Consider the following 16,751-nt stretch of genomic DNA (forward strand, 5'->3'; position numbering starts at 1 on the left):
AAAGGGGAAGCGCCCTACTTTCACTTGCCTCCACTCAGAATAAGCAGGGACTGTTTGTCGTGTGGTTGTGTGCTCTTCCAATTTAGGCCACACAACCCACTCTTTTCGTCATATAATTTTAAAAAAACCAAAAAAATCATAAAATACATAAAAGCATAAAAAAATAGTAAAATATATTCAAAAATACCATAAAACTTTGAGGTGAGTAACGAATTTTCTTCTCGCTCTTGCATGTGTGACTAATTCAAACATGGATGTTCGTTGCAGACACTGAGAAAAATGGCTTCTCTTTACGTTGGAGATTTGCACGCGGATGTCACGGAGGCCATGCTTTTCGAGAAGTTCTCGACTGCAGGACCTGTTCTTTCGATTCGAGTATGCCGGGACATGATTACACGTCGCTCCTTAGGCTATGCCTATGTTAATTTCCAGCAGCCTGCTGACGGTAAGTAACGTATCCGCGACGCACTGCCATTATCACCCCATGCTGCGGTTCAACGAATTTTTCAAATGCAACACATTTTCCTTCGTTTTTCCTTTTGTCCCTTGGTCTCAGGACTCGAAATCGATCATAATGCTGAATTATTGGCCCCACCCTGAGAATTCGGTAAAGTAGAATGTGTGAAGGCAATCCTTGACCTAGTATGGCCAATCATACATACTCTACATTCTCATTTAACAGTTACGCCTTTCATCATTGGCGTCAATATCCACCGCACTACATTCTTCGTTTTAAGGCATTCGCTTCTTGAGAATTTTTCAACGAATTTTCGGCCCTGTTTTTCTGCAATTGTGTCGTTCATACGCATTTCTAAATGTTAGATGGCCATTATGAAACCATTTTTTATAATCTCACAGGGATGCCATTTGCATTGTGTGTTTTTTTTTTAAATAAATGTTTCCCAACTCTGTTACCAATCATTGACTAATCTATTACGAAATATTTTTCGTAACAGCTGAGCGAGCTCTGGATACCATGAATTTTGACATGCTGAAGGGTCGCCCAATCCGTATCATGTGGTCTCAACGCGACCCCTCGCTGCGTAAGTCCGGCGTGGGCAACGTCTTTATCAAGAATCTTGACAAGACCATCGACAACAAGGCCATGTACGATACTTTCTCGGCCTTTGGCAATATTCTGAGCTGCAAGGTGGCTACTGACGAGACAGGAAACTCGAAGGGCTACGGCTTTGTCCACTTTGAAACTGAAGAAGCCGCGAACAAGTCCATTGACAAGGTCAATGGCATGTTGCTGAACGGCAAGAAGGTTTACGTTGGCAAGTTCATTCCCCGCAAGGAACGCGAAAAGGAACTTGGAGAGAAGGCCAAGCGCTTCACCAATGTTTACATCAAGAATTTCAGTGACGACATCACTGACGACCAGCTGCGCGAGATGTTCGAAAAATACGGGCGCATCACCAGCTACAAGGTCATGATTTCCGATGACGGCAAGAACAAGGGCTTTGGCTTTGTCGCCTTTGAAGACCCCGAGGCCGCGGAGAGGGCCTGCGAGGAGCTCAATGCCAAGGATATCAACGGGAAGGTAGTACGTTATGAAAAAATCCAGTCGAATTTTTAATTAACTGATTATTCGCAGCCTCTGTATGTTGGACGCGCGCAGAAAAAGGCTGAGAGGCAGCAGGAGCTGAAGAGGAAGTTTGAGCAGCTCAAGATCGAGCGCATGAATCGTTACCAGGGCGTGAATCTGTATGTGAAAAATCTGGATGACACCATCGATGATGAGCGTCTGAGAAAGGAGTTCGCTCCTTTTGGCACTATAACCAGTGCTAAGGTAGCAGTTGATTTAAAATTTTACCCTCTCTCATGCAAAATGCATATTCAAATCACTTCAAACTCTTACTAGAATAGTTCTCATCGTGAGCCAACAAAGAATTACTAATATTTAGTGAAATGCTTTAAGTTATTGATTTAATTTTCACTCTTTAGTAATCCTTGGGTTGCGTGGTATCTACTGCTCTTATCTCTCATAATTATCATCACCAAATATCCCTGCAGCGTAGTATATTTAAAGGAACTCAATGCTACACTAATAAGCAATCAAATAGGCAATTTTTAAATTGGATTATTTAATATTAAGTCTAAAATTTGAATAATAAGCAGGTAAAGCTGAGCACAGTTTAAATTAATTTTCCGCTCGTCATCCCATACCCTTGATTAGCTATCAAGATTTTTTATGCCACATTGATACTTAAAAACGCACACAGTCCTATCAAATCATCATGATGGCTTCTTAGTTACTCAAGGCCTGGACTGCTCACTTATTGATTGGTTTCATTTTGATCAAAATTTCGGATCATTATATTTTTAATCAAATCTCATTAAAAGTTAATAATTATGCTATTTTTGAGTAATTGAAGTTTAATTTCCCAATGAACTGCAAATTTTTGCTTTTACGTTTTAACCTAAATAGTACAGTCAATTTTTATAGATTTTGCAATTAATTCACAAAAGCAGATTAATTTTAATGCTATTATATCATTAGTTACAAGGAAATATAAACAAGTTCACTTAAACTCACATCACTCATAAATAGAATCAAATTAAATTACAAAAAAATTAACTTGCTTGTTACGTACACGGTCCTCTATGTTTGGTCATACTGGGAGCAATGACAGACCTAGTATTTTTGTTTAAGTTACACAAAGCATCGTTTTCTATTTGACTTCCTACACATTACCAATTCTAAATGAAATCAAGAATGATTTTAATTATTATTGGACATAGAGTATAAAGTTGAATGTAGTTTAAATTACTAAAAAATCAAAAGTGATGATTTCAGACTTCACGTCCTAACACCTCGAGTATTTTCGTTCTAGGTGATGCTGGAGGATGGCAGGAGCAAGGGCTTCGGCTTCGTTTGCTTCTCTTCCCCTGAGGAAGCCACTAAGGCGGTGACTGAAATGAACGGCCGCATCGTCGGCTCGAAGCCGTTGTACGTTGCGCTGGCTCAGCGAAAGGAGGACCGCAAGGCCCACCTCGCGTCACAGTACATGCAGCGAATGGCCAACATGCGCATGCAGCAGATGGGCCAGATGTTCCAGTCTGCTGGCGGCGCCGGCTACTTCATGCCGACCCTGACGCAGCCTCCACAGCGCTTCTACGGCACCCAGATGGCCCAGATCCGGCCGCAGCCGCGCTGGCCGTCTGGTCCGCAGGTGCGCCCGTCGACGCAGGCGGCCAGCGGCTCTGCCTTCCCGACAATGCCGCAGACGTTCCGCTCTGTGCAGCGCGCCCCGACCAGCCAGCAGACGATGCGCACGTCCATCTCTGCCAGGCCCATCACCGGCCAGCAGGGTGCGGCGGCCATCCCAGGCCGCGCCCCCATGCCCGCCGGCGTGGCTGTTAACAACCAGACCCGCCCGACTAACTACAAATACACGGCCAACATGCGCAATCCGCCGCAGACCATGCAGGTGCCCCAGCAGCCACAGGTGCAGCAGGCTGTGCACATTCAGGGCCAGGAGCCCCTCACTGCCTCCATGCTGGCGGCCGCGCCCCACAACGAGCAGAAGCAGATGCTCGGCGAGCGTCTCTTCCCGCTCATCCAAAGGATGTACCCTGATCTGGCGGGCAAGATCACCGGCATGTTGCTCGAGATCGACAACTCAGAGCTGCTGCACATGCTCGAGCACCATGAGTCTCTCAAGGCCAAGGTGGAGGAAGCTGTCGCTGTGCTGCAGGCTCATCAAGCCAAGCAGGCAGCCACCAAAAAAGAGTAAAGGGAGGTATTCCGCATAAAACAATATTGAAAAAACTAAAAAAAATTGTAAAACCTTTGGAAAGCGAAATATTTTCAGAAAAGAGGCACGTTGATAAACAAAACAAAAAAACAGTAAAATGTAAAGCCCAAAAAATTACTCTATAACAAACATTCACTTCATTCCCGCGTGGCTAGACAGTTTGGTGGCCACTGCGAAAACTCTTGGTTAATGTAAGAAAATTGCATTTTCAATTAAATGGGGAAAATGTAAGTGCTGCAAGGGGTAGTCCAAATTGTCTCCCTCTCTCTGTGGCATCCAGCATGCCTAGGTTTGATGCGCAATTATATGAACAGGACCATGTTGTCTATACAAGCCAGCAATTGTTATTTAGTAATCTTCACCCCATTGATTTGAATCTGTCAAAATTCCATCTCAATTAAGTCGGAGGTCGCTTGTAATGCTGCGCCTTAACATCATTTAACGTCCTAAACGATTACGTGCCCCTTGCCATGCACACATCAATGAATTCAGTTCAGTGCTTAAAGGCACTGGACTCTTTGAATTATTTTCACCGTTTAGCTGGATTTTGTTAATGTTACACTGAGAAATTGGTATTGCCTTGTCTGTATCTCCTAACCATGTCGCGTTAACAATAAACTTCCTCATCTAATTCTGATGTCTTTTATTTTTACGTCACACACTCCCAGCTGCTGACTGTTCTATTCATAATTTATAAATAGGAATTAAAATGAAGGACATATTATTTGATTTCCCTCTCAGACCATGGGAATTTAGGTAGACAAAAAGTGAGGACCGATTAATTCCTTAAATTCCTTTTAATATATAGCATGCTACTGAGGTAAGAACCCAGCAAACAAGCTAAGTGATGACAGTGCGAGATTGACAGAGCGGCGGATAGACGCGAGCTAAATTCGGTGGCCATGAATATACTAATAAGAATCAAGCCACTTTTGTATCACCTTTCTAACCTGGAGATGATTGACATGAGATAGCTCTTGGTGTATTTTTTTCATGTATTGAATATCAAGTGCACGAGTTTCTTCCTCACCATAGTCAGAGCGCCGTCAATATCGGAATGAAAGAATAAGCTCGGTAGCGAAAGCAATAAATAATGAGGAAGCTTTTCACACAGAACTCAATTCTTCATTGTGGAAGCAGCAGCAATCGTCAAGTCGAAGAACTTACAGTCGGACCAGTTTCCTGAGAGCTTCCAACAGCTCTGGATCTGCTGCAGATAACTACAATTTCTATATTTCTGTGGGAATTTGCTCAATAATAACAGCTCCTCTATGTATTGGAAGCAAGCTGCAAAATCCAAACTACTGCCTAGAAACGCGTGTCAATTAAAATCTTGACTTTATGTACTCCATTGTTTCCAATCAGAAAGTTATTTGAACAGCAAGTCAAACTAACTAAATAATTCAACCACGGCTAAACAACATTATTTCAAATCTAATAGCTGCTTCAATAAAAATCTGCTCAAAAAACTTATTATCTATAAAAAAAATTAGATATTCCTGTGCGTTAATGGTCATTACATTTTTTCGATTTTTTCAGAGAAAACTATAGAGATCGCACAATTTTACAGTAAATTGCATTCTTGATCAACTGTATTAACAGCCTGATACAGACGACAGTTTGCTTTTAGCGATCTTTTTACACATGTCGCATATTAGCAACCTAGCAGAAATTTATCATTAATATGATAGCAATACGCCATATGGAAGCAGCGATGGTGTACCAGTAAAATCTTACAAAATGAAACACACAAATTTGTGTTGCTAAAATCGCTCTTCCCTTATTGATGTCGTTTTACTGGCACATTGGGACGACTACAGTGTTTGATTAATTGGTTTTCCACTAGCTTCTTTGCATTTTCTCATTGTTAGCATCTCAATTTTACTGTCCGACTTATGTACCTATATTTATTTGTACTAATTGGTTGTTGAAATGGAGAAGTTAAATAAGGATACCGAGCATTCTAGTAAAAATATTTTAATTTTCATCTTCCAGATCATCGTCGTCTGATGGCAAAGGTACGTCGCTTGCATCCAGGTCAGGAGCAACTTTAACAAAGCTGCCATCATTTGACCAAAATGCACGAACAGTCATTTTGAAGTCAGCCATTTGCTCTCCCAAGTATTTCTGAAAATTTAATGGTGAGTAATTCAACAAAAAACTAGTTTGAGAAATTTTACCAGAATCCTAGCTTGCTCAGGATTGAGAATGTCTCCCTCTTTGCACACCGTGTATTCTTTTGTCAAGGTCACCACACCTAGAAAGATGATTGAAAGTTGAATTTAATTGGTAAAACTCACGCATCAAATTAAATACCTTTTTTCAAAGCTGTAGGCAGTCCCAACTGTCTCAGCTGCGGTTCCATAGAATGGACAAACTGCTCCATTGGGCCAGCTGGCAGCGTTATTGTGCGTTTTACTTTACAGCCAGATCTTGCAAAATCTTGCTCCGAAAAGTTTTCAAACCACCTTTAAAACCATTAAATTACAACAGATGTATCACCACAGTAATTTAAAACATACGATAGCACTTCTTCCTTGTCTTTGTTAGTGAACAACAAGCCACACTGTCCGTGAAGGGTGTTTGCCAGCTTGTGAATATTTGGCTGGACCTCTTTCTCTTTTGTTGTGCCAAGAGCAATAGCCATCACTTTGTTCTTTCCAAAAAAGAATCTGTGTTTTGAATAAAATATGAACTCCGGATCAGGTTTACTAATTGCTGATGTACCTGCTTTGTTTCCACTCCTCGCGAACATCCTTCAATTTGTTATTCCTCATATTTTGTACCGAAAATACAAAAGCCCTTGCATAGCTCTCTATGCATTTTTGGATCTCCTCCACAAGTTGCTTCTTCAAAGTTGGACCCTTCTTCGTCGTTCTGGTGAGGGAAACTGTAGTCAAACATAAATATTAAGCATAAATATACTCTTATTACATTAAATCATCAAGTGTAATGACACTCACTCTTTTTGTCTCTCTTTGATTTCGGCATCTTTGACAAAATTAAACAAGCACACACGTGGTTTCGACCTTTTCCCTCGTGTTTACAAAGATGAACTTGTCTGCCTCCTCAAAATCGGGCTTCGAACTCGGGTGACGCTATCGATTTCTAAAACGAGCAAGTAGGCACACGTGCTAAGTGAATGGACAGCGGAGTGGGCGTGAACCGGCATTCATGATTTTTGGTATCGCCCATTCGTGTTTGGGCCACCGCATACTACTCGAGTCAAATCTGAAAATGACCTCTCAGGTTAAAGAGTAAAAAAGAAACCTGACGCCTACTAAACAGAAACATCCAGTAAGATTATGGAGACAAAAATTGGCATTTAACTTAGTAATGAAACTTTAAAAACATTTTTAATGTGAGCGCTAGCGAAGCTCTTCTTGTAGGATAGCCGGTGTTCTAAAAAAGGATGGGCACATCGACTGCGCATAAGGCATCTTTGACTAGAGCAGTCGTTCTTTGTTTCCGGTACTGTGAACCCCTTTTCGTTGCGGAGGTTACTGCCGGGCGCCGATAGACGGAATTTAGTGAGTAGCAGTTGTCAACTGGATTCCTGACACCTGAGGGTTGGAACCCTGAAACGTAAGTGCTTAAACACGTGAAGGGTATACAGAAATCGGCCCAACTGGCCGCCTTGGGCGCTCAAAACCGTTCCGCTGCCGATAGTATCCCTAATGCGCCATCTTGAATCGGACTTGATTTTGGGTTTTTCGCCTCTTTTTCCGGCTTATTCGGCCGCCGCCTCACAGCTACTCTGCGCGACCGATTCAGACCGCGCTAATTGTAGGTAAGGTGACAATTTTAGGACGGCGGTCCGCGTTCTCGGACTGTTTCATCCGCTTACAAAATGCGCTGAATGCGTGATTTAGAGAAATGGGAGGAGTCGGCAGAATCGCCTTTTTTACCTGGCAATCACTCGATCGCCACCTATGTACCAGCCGAGCATTCCTCAGCAACGCATTTCTTGGCAAATCCTTGCTCTCGACTCATCTTACGCAGCATCTGCTTTCATCGAGGTCGTTATTCTTTTATAATTCCTAATTCCTTCTCTGCCCCCTTATCTACTAGCATCAAACGAGTTAAATTTAAAATCGTAGAAGATGTTCGGCACTAACTTCCTTGTCCATCTCCAAGGTTCTAACGATGCTTATGGGCATCATCTGCGTCATAGCGAAACGCTCGGTATCCTCGCGTATGGTATTTATTATTTATATTTTTTTGTGTAATGATCTATTGAAAATCCGTACTTTGAGCAGAATCCATCATCCATCGCGTTTTTCCTTGTCTTTAATTGGAAGCCTCATCTCCGAGTCTATCGGCTTAAACGTAATTTGTGTATTAATTCTTTCCTGCGCCTAATTGCTGGGGTGATTGTTGAGCAATCATGTGCTTAGCAATGCGGCACGGCTTTCGTGAATCTTATCAGCCGCCCAGGTGTGTCACACCCACTTTCCTTAAAAGCCGAGTTTGACTCATGCCGCAATACTTTGTATCGCCGTGTGCAAGCATGCCAGCCACGATTCTCGATTCTCTCTCTCTCTCTCGACGCTTCTCGGCCTAGATCAATTTTTGCGACTGCAACATCATCGAAGCGTCTGCGTCACAGAAATGAATTTCCAATTTTTATCCCAACTTTGAGCTTTGGCCTTTATATCTTAAAAAAATAATAATTTTAGTTTTCTTTTTCGGGTTATTCGAGAAGCTAAGAGCCATTTTCAGTGATTGTCGAACGATTTTGCTCTAATACATCGTCTTCAAGCTGCAGCTCATCGTGCAGAAAACAAATGGCGAGATTTGACGTGCGCCTGGCAATGGTTCAATGGAATAGACTTGTCCTGCATAAATAGCAGTGACGAAATGCTACGCGAGAAAGTGAATTCGAATGAAATTGCCTCCTACGCTAGAGCTCGCCTCTGATCCGAGAAAGCAGGCCAAATTAATTTATTGAGACTAAATTTGGTATTGTGTCGCGCTTTCCTTTCCCAGCCCTCGGCAGGCGACCAGGCGGCGTTCGCAGCCAATTTTCCGCCCTTTGATTACCGTTTCTTTCATTCTTTTCTCCGGGGGGAAATCCGAGCTGGCTTCCTATTACGCAACAAAAGAGAGCACTGGCTGATTGGCTCTTTCTATTCAATTGTTTGTCTCCATCGTAGATGGTTAATTGCTGCTTTCAGAGCTAATATTAAGTTGTTTTTAGAGCTGCCTTTCAATTTAAATTTATGACACATTTCCTCTGTTGAGCAACGTATTTGTAATTTGACAGCGCCAAGCAGAAATAGCTTAATAGCTGAACTTCAGCTGATTCTTGCAACGCAATATTTATTTTCAAAAAGCGCAGCTCTTCTAAATTTCAATTTCTATTAATTCAAACTACTCCACTGTTTTGTGTTCTTTTATATTTTCCCAACCATGAAAGAGCTGATTGCTATAAACACAGACGTATTTTACTTGAAAGGAAATGTATCACACCAGTAATTCTGACTTCCTTGTTTGGGCGATTGATACGATTTCGTGGAGACGTGGAACACTGCAACAGTGTGACCGGATTTTTGAGCCGCACGCAAACGAACAGGCGAGGGATTGATTCGGTCAAGGGGCAAACAGCGATGCCGAAAATGATAATTGCGATAGCAGCGCTTGCTCTCATTCGTAGAGCACAGAGTCGCGGGTCGGCCGCTGATAAGGAGCACGGTGGGCAAGCGAGTGACGAATAAATTGATCGCGGCGGCCGCCGTACCGGCTCTTGCGCACTCTGCTCTTTTCGCCGGAGAGCAAGCGAGCGAGCGGCCCCGCTCGCTGCTCCGTTCGTCCGCCGTCCCTTCGTTTCGCTCCGCTCGCCGTTTTTGTCGCCCACTCGCCCGCCGCCGTCCGTGACGCTCGCTCGAATTTTCTCCTTTTTTGGACGGCCGCACCAGCACCAAATCTGATTTGTTTGGCCCTAACGCAGTTTCCGCCGCCGACACGCACGCGTCATGCCTTTGAGAGGCGGCTGGCCCAGATTGCCGCTGACACGTGCACAGGTGTGCCCAGGTACGCGTCAGTCGGTGTGCTCCACGTGCGCGTTGGGTCGGCCTCAAATTTTCGAGACTGTGTCAAGGAGCTGAAATATTGTTAAAAATTGAGAAATAGAATATTGCTAATTCCTTAAGTTAAATCAGATGGAATGAAACTGGTCGTTTCTCTTGATAAACATATTTGGGTTCTACTTAAAATGCACATCCACGCTTCGGTTGTGGTCTATACCCTTCAGTAAGGACACTAAATTGTAATGGAAAGAAACTAATTGTAAGCCATTTTTGCTATTTCATGGTTTGCCACTTCGACCCCCCCCCCCCCTCCGAACTGTGGCATTCTTTAATCTGAATGGCAACACTTGATGATGGTTCAGCATTGACCACTGCCAGCTATCCTAAGATCGTTTGAAAGTCAATTAAGTGTTTGTTTTCCCAATATCGCTTAATTTTACATGAATCACCATAAATTTTCGAGATCAATGTTATGAGAAGCGTAATAAAATTTTCATTTTTTAATTTCCTCTATGAGGAAATTCAGTAGCGAAATACGAGATGCGTTTCACGCTAAAACGCTAAAGCTAAACCACTGAAGATCGTTTTTCTTGTTTCAGCGGAACCAGCAAGCTAGAGCGGAGACACTGCTGTTTGAGCAGGGGCGGCGAGCAGCGCGGCAAAAGCAACCCGTAACACAACACAAACACACACACACCGGTTAAAATGTCCGTCGACAAGGAGGAACTAGTGCAGCGTGCCAAGCTGGCCGAGCAGGCTGAACGGTACGATGACATGGCTGCAGCCATGAAGTCTGTGACTGAGACTGGCGTAGAGCTCTCAAACGAAGAGAGGAACCTTTTGTCTGTGGCGTACAAGAACGTGGTCGGTGCCAGGCGATCCTCGTGGCGAGTCATCTCCAGCATAGAACAGAAGACAGAAGGCAGTGAGAGAAAACAGCAGATGGCGAAGGAGTACAGGGAAAAAGTCGAAAAAGAGCTCAGAGAGATCTGCTACGACGTTCTGGTCAGTCTCGCCCACTCGACGGCCGCTCGGAACAGTGATATTAACCGAAAGAATTTCCTCCTTGTCTGATTGCAGGGCCTTCTAGATAAATTCCTGATCCCCAAAGCCAGCAACGCTGAAAGCAAAGTATTTTACCTGAAGATGAAGGGAGATTACTACAGGTACCTTGCGGAAGTCGCCACCGGGGACAACAGAAATAGTAAGTTTCCGAATATCAAGCTCTCTTGTCATTTAGCATTAGTTGTAGTTAGACTGGTTGTGGTAATGAACAATACGCCTGCACACGAACCCTCCTGTTGTGGTCGCATATTGGCCCTCTAGGTTCCTAAAGAGTGCGAAAATCAAAAAAGGCCTCGCATATTTGAATCGGCGCGTCCCTGTCACGCGGGACTCACTGAATTCTTGAGTGGCCACATTTTCGGTGACAGCTTTTCTCTCATCCGTGCCGGAGTTGCCAGTCTTAATGGCGTCGGCGAATTCTTGGCGACGGTCGCATCATTGTCATGTGTGCCAGAACACGCTTTCAAATGATGCCTTGCAATTTATCCGCGAGGCACCTTGTCTCATAAGCAGTGAACAAGCGAGGGGTGGGGGGAACATTGCACCAGTAGTTGCTGACAATCAATATGAGAACATGACACAACTAGGCCAGCTGCACATTCATTCGCGGTGTGACTGGTATTCTCCCCAAAGCCACTTTCCGTCGAGTCAATTAGCTGGCTAATTAAAGACGAGAAAAGCTGCCACTCGGATTACGTGTTCTGTACACCCTCGGAAGTCGAATTAAGAACGAACTCTGCAGACGTCTCTCGTGGATTAAACAAGCGAGAAGATGTCGTTTGCACCCTCCCGCTAGAAAATACGTACTAACAGTAGACCTAAGCTAGATTAGTAGAGTTCACTAATACGCATGGTGTTTTAATGTGCAGGCGTAGTGGATGATTCACAGAAGGCATACCAGGACGCGTTCGAAATCAGCAAGTCGAAGATGCAGCCGACACACCCCATCAGACTGGGACTAGCCCTCAATTTCTCTGTGTTCTACTACGAAATCCTCAATTCGCCAGACAAAGCATGCCAGTTGGCTAAGCAGGTGTGTGTTACGCCACGGATCTCACGTGTGCCCCTTTTTTGTTTGATTCGCAGCCGTTGTGGACGACTCACAGAAGTCCTACCAGGAGGCGTTTGACATTGCCAAATCTAAAATGCAGCCCACCCACCCCATCAGGCTAGGCCTGGCCCTCAACTTTTCAGTTTTCTATTACGAAATAATCAATTCCCCGGCCAGAGCCTGCCACCTGGCCAAGCAGGTATTGCCTGGTTACATGAGTGCCCTTTTCACCAGCATGGCCTCACCAAGTTTTTTTTCTCTGCTAACTCTGTGTGTCTTGTGTCGTCCTAACGTTTTTCACAGCGTCGTAGCGATTTGAGAGTGCATACTACACCTCTAACGCTGCTTAGTAAATTCTCATATAGTCTCTTGACTGGTGAAACTGGTTACTTTGACCAAGTGATCTCGTGTTGGCCAATTAATTACGTTTCCATGTATTGATTAAATTAACAACCCCACTTGTCTTCTGCATTATCGTGCAAATCGCGAGCTTCCAAAGTGGCTGCTGCATGGTGCTTTGGGCTGATTGGTCAGAAATGTTTGTACAGTTCTTGTTATTTCACTATTCAATGCTACTTTTACATGAGCTTTCATGAGCTTTCATGAGCTAGATCATTCTAATGAAAAAAATTAATTTTTCTAGTTTACTCTCACAAAAATCCTGATGAAATTCAAGGTTAACTTACAGATTATGTCAATCAATGAAACGTCTGACAATTTTAGATTCGCTATTTTGCAATTTTCTTCTGACCAAGCAGCTCACGCACCTAACTCATAAGTAGTTATTTTATAACGTCTAGTCTCCTGGTGCTGCAATATTTAACCAAACCCCCGGCAAGCGCTCAAGCCAAGTGCCAAACCATGTTCTAAAATGCTGATTTTTTTCCCACTCTAGGCGTTTGATGACGCGATCGCTGAGCTCGACACCTTGAACGAAGACAGCTACAAAGACTCAACGCTCATCATGCAACTGCTCAGGGACAACCTGACGTTGTGGACGTCAGACACACAGGGAGACGGAGACGAGCCTCAGGAGGGCGGGGACAATTGATAGACCTGCCTCTAGCATGTAACACAACAACCAACTACAACATCCCTTTACTACCCTCCTTCATTATCTCTCTCTATCTCTCTAAAATGCAAAATGTAACAGCAAATTCGAAAAAGAAACCAACCAACATTGTCCTATCCTTTGTTGTTTATTTGTCACTCACGCAAAAATCTAAAGGAACTAAATGGAAAGGAACAAGCAACACACATACACACAACACGTTCACCTGTACTTGTACCCCTTGCTGGACTGATGAGTTGAATATGGTGTATTACACTTTCTCGGAACTGTGTAGTCTTCTCTGGAGATTGAAAAGAAACACAATGAATATGAATCTATTTCTTGCGGCACACTTCAATGTACCAACAAAAAATACTGATCGTATGATTGTCGACAAAAATTCGTCTTTTTACTATCCAGAAATTCCTGGACACTGCCGAGTTTGCATGACTTGCAAATTAGGTGGCGTTTGATGTTGTGACTAATGAATATTTGCTATGAATTTGTCAAAAAGAGTCATCAATTGATCAGCCATATTAATATACCTAAAAAAGAATTAACTTGGACACTTGGTTTAAGATTTTGGCAAGTCTTAGTGAGAGTAAAAGCTTAACTGCTAATTGTTGTGTATAAATATATTGCTTGGTATATATTTTATTTATGGCAGAACGAAAAAAAATAATTAATGGCAACACAGTCTGATAAGTTAAATGCAGGTGAATTTGGTTTGCATGCCATCTCTTCAATACTGAAAAATATTTAGCCACAACAAACCAGATTTCTCTTCAACATCTTAATTTGATATGCATTATGAAATTAATAAAGAGAACTGTAATAAAAACCTGTTTATCATTTCAATCTTTCAACCATTACGCATTCTAGAGGAACGGGTTTAATGTCAATTTCCGCAATTTCCCCTATAAAAAGCAATGAAAATATTAAATGAAATATATTAATAAATAGGATATTAAAAATTCAAGAAATCATAGAAAAATGAAATTATAAATTATTCCATCTCTTCAATGCTATGGTAAATTTGATTTTACCTGTTCAATTTACAATCATCTTAATTTGCATGAGATCAAGCAATAAATAAGTTAACTCTGAACCCCATAGTAAGATCAATTTAGATGGAGCGCAACTAAAATGAGGGCAGCACCAGTCGATTACAGCAACCAATGGAAGACAGCTGTTTGTTGATAATTTGTTTTGGAACAGCGGCTGCGGGTCGAGCGTGCATTTACTTGGCTTGGTCTTATTTCTGGAATTTTCTAAATCACAAAGTAAGTAAATTTCGATTCTCAACCTAGGTCAATCTAAAAATTGGGTAAAATAGTTTTCATTCTGATGGGTAATTACGTTACAAAAGACAGAGATGAAAATTGCCAAGAACCAAACCAAACATTATGGCTTGCATGATGCATGACTTTGTAGATTATTGTTTTTGTTCCATGTATGTATGGTCTCTCGTTTTATTTACATTAACCTCAGCTTTCATGCCAAAGTCAATAACGGAACGATCGAATAGCTGCTGGAATAAAAAAACATTAAATTAAAGCTCACAATCAGTTCAAACCTTTACATATTTATGTATTATTAATTTCATTTTCTGCTCTCCAGGTGTACTAATTTCATACAAAAATGGCACACTACAAAGGAGCTGCCAGTGAAGCTGGCAGAGCGATGCAGTTGATGAAGAAGCGAGAGCAGGCTCAGCAGGAAATGGAGCTGCGGAAAAAGAAGCTGGAAGAGGAGCTGAAGGTTTCCAATATGGAAAACAAATTCGCGACGCACTACGATGCCGTGGAGCAGCAGTTGAAGAGCTCCACCATCGGTTTGGTCACTCTCGACCAGATGAAGGCCAAGCAAGAGGACATCGTGAAGGCCCGCGAGATGAAGATGGCGCAAAAGATAGCCGAGAAGGAGAGGGAGCAGGAACGGCAGCGCAAGGCCAAACGGGAGGAGAAACGCAGGCAAAAGCAACAGATCCAGACGCTGTCGTTTAACCTTGAAGAAGATGGCGAAGAGGAGGAAGTAGAGCGGGCCGAAGAGGTGGAAGAGGCTCACGTGGAAAAAACGAGCATAAAACGAGAGGCGGACAGCAACGAGGACAGTATGGAAGCCGACCCAGCTGTCACGGTCAAGAAGAAGATGAAAAAGAATCCTGATGTTGACACAAGCTTCCTTCCTGACCGCGAGCGCGAGGAAGAGGAGAACAAAGTCAGGGAGCAGCTGAGACAAGAGTGGGTCGCCAAGCAGCAGACGCTCAAGGAGGAGGAAATCGAAATCACCTTCAGCTACTGGGATGGATCTGGACACAGGCGAAGCGTTAACATGAAGAAGGGTAATTTAGCTTTATTCATTACTCTTGATTACGACAAATTGGTCAAATCTAAGAGGTCTCAGCCGCGAGGCATAAGGCGGCCTCAATCTGGCAGGACTGGCTTAGCTCAATTTTTTTCCGGCGGCTGCTTGCCATTTTTACCGGCGGCTGGCATGGCTGAAAATATTTTAAACGTGAAGTTTGATAGTGTTTAATGGCCTGAAATTTGTCCGCTGACGCGGCGCAGGGTCAAATTCTAGTTAAGCCAAGGGAGGAAAAATGAATTAACTGCTTTGACATTATCTGGTGATTTGTACACTGTAGCTTCATAATTCTGCGTTGGAACTGAGAATTGAGAGGCCAGTGACCTGAGTTTTAGGCCAAGCTTCATTTTTCAAAAATTCTAGAAAAATTATTCTTGTTTTAATCAAGGAAGAAACAAAACCAATTAAAAAGAATTTTCATCTCCCAAAATTAGATGACTTCAGATTTGATTTTAATAAGAATGAAATTAAACTCATTTTATTTTGAAAAGAAAATAATTTACCACCTTCCTAAACTTTTCTGTTATCTATTTCAACCCCCTCTGGCTTTAACCGCAGTTCTCAATTGCAAAAGCATAATTTAAACTGCGCAGTACTTTCAATCCTCACAGATTAGAGCCATTTTCAAAGTTATTATCTTTTCTGTTCAATCTGCTTGGTCCCTGACTGAATGGATAATTTGGAATTATTCCTATTCTATCCAACAGATAATAATTTTTATTGTTGTTGCTTGTTTTGCAGGTAATTCGATATACCAATTTTTGCAAAGGTGTATGGAGATGCTGCGGAAAGAGTTTAGCGAGTTGAAAACCGTGACTGCGGACCAGCTGATGTACGTGAAAGAAGATCTCATCCTTCCGCAGCACTACACGTTCTACGATTTCATCGTGACCAAGGCCCGCGGCAAGAGCGGTCCTCTCTTCCAGTTTGACGTTCGTGACGACGTGCGGCTGGTCAGCGACGCGACCATTGAGAAGGAAGAGAGCCACGCGGGAAAGGTTCTCCTAAGGAGCTGGTATGAGCGGAATAAGCACATTTTTCCAGCGAGTCGGTGGGAACCCTTTGATCCGACCAAGAGTTACGACAAGTACACTGTTAACGACAAAAACTCAAAAAAGTGATCTAAGCTCCCAATGAGTTACTTGAAACTGTGTTACCTGATCTGCACTCCAAGTGTATTTAATTTTACTTTTCATTTTCTAAGACCTTACTTTTGCCTAAACTTATTTTTTTTAGATTTTCACCACTTGGTTGTAAATAGTTGTCATTATATTTTATTAAACATAATTAAGAACTCGATTCCATGGCGTTTTAATTTTACTTTTTTCAACAATTCACAGTTAAAACTTAATATGTCAGTCTTTTCTCGTTACTGTTGGCATGACGAAAATAAAGTTTGCTCACAACTTATTTTTGAAACCACAACA

General features: G+C 42.6%; 4 protein-coding genes across 10 annotated transcripts; 3 read left to right on the forward strand and 1 right to left on the reverse strand.

The window, feature by feature from the left end:
• Positions 1-12: 12 nt before the first annotated feature.
• pAbp (poly(A) binding protein) lies at positions 13-4,393 on the forward strand. 4 transcript variants are annotated; one of them, XM_065487978.1, is made up of 5 exons: positions 13-201; positions 268-445; positions 957-1,546; positions 1,598-1,795; positions 2,838-4,393. In XM_065487978.1, the coding sequence occupies exons 2-5, from the start codon at positions 280-282 to the stop codon at positions 3,738-3,740; spliced, it is 1,857 nt and encodes a 618-aa protein (XP_065344050.1). In that variant the 5' UTR covers positions 13-201; positions 268-279; the 3' UTR covers positions 3,741-4,393. The 4 variants fall into 4 exon arrangements, with proteins under 4 accessions (XP_065344050.1, XP_065344051.1, XP_065344052.1 ...); XM_065487979.1 differs by having other exon boundaries at positions 1,598-1,792; XM_065487980.1 differs by having other exon boundaries at positions 957-1,543.
• Positions 4,394-5,722: 1,329 nt separating this feature from the next.
• RpLP0-like (ribosomal protein LP0-like) lies at positions 5,723-7,016 on the reverse strand. The gene is made up of 6 exons (XM_065491888.1): positions 6,725-7,016; positions 6,489-6,651; positions 6,284-6,433; positions 6,078-6,229; positions 5,942-6,018; positions 5,723-5,888 (listed from the first exon to the last, which is right to left on the reverse strand). Exons 1-6 carry the CDS (start codon positions 6,750-6,752, stop codon positions 5,739-5,741), a joined length of 720 nt encoding a protein of 239 aa, XP_065347960.1. The 5' UTR covers positions 6,753-7,016; the 3' UTR covers positions 5,723-5,738.
• Positions 7,017-7,196: 180 nt separating this feature from the next.
• Positions 7,197-13,798, forward strand: 14-3-3zeta (tyrosine 3-monooxygenase/tryptophan 5-monooxygenase activation protein zeta). 4 transcript variants are annotated; one of them, XM_065491884.1, is made up of 5 exons: positions 7,197-7,346; positions 10,390-10,795; positions 10,871-10,994; positions 11,725-11,888; positions 12,802-13,798. In XM_065491884.1, the coding sequence occupies exons 2-5, from the start codon at positions 10,496-10,498 to the stop codon at positions 12,955-12,957; spliced, it is 744 nt and encodes a 247-aa protein (XP_065347956.1). In that variant the 5' UTR covers positions 7,197-7,346; positions 10,390-10,495; the 3' UTR covers positions 12,958-13,798. The 4 variants fall into 4 exon arrangements, with proteins under 4 accessions (XP_065347956.1, XP_065347959.1, XP_065347958.1 ...); XM_065491887.1 differs by having other exon boundaries at positions 11,731-11,888; XM_065491886.1 differs by lacking the exon at positions 11,725-11,888 and adding an exon at positions 11,942-12,105.
• Positions 13,799-14,130: 332 nt separating this feature from the next.
• Positions 14,131-16,623, forward strand: LOC135944732 (protein FAM50 homolog). Its single transcript, XM_065491883.1, has 3 exons — positions 14,131-14,240; positions 14,578-15,301; positions 16,066-16,623. Exons 2-3 carry the CDS (start codon positions 14,599-14,601, stop codon positions 16,443-16,445), a joined length of 1,083 nt encoding a protein of 360 aa, XP_065347955.1. The 5' UTR covers positions 14,131-14,240; positions 14,578-14,598; the 3' UTR covers positions 16,446-16,623.
• The last annotated feature ends 128 nt before the right edge of the window (positions 16,624-16,751 follow it).

This window comes from Cloeon dipterum, chromosome 4, assembly GCF_949628265.1.
Source record: "Cloeon dipterum chromosome 4, ieCloDipt1.1, whole genome shotgun sequence".
NCBI lineage: Eukaryota > Metazoa > Arthropoda > Insecta > Ephemeroptera > Baetidae > Cloeon > Cloeon dipterum.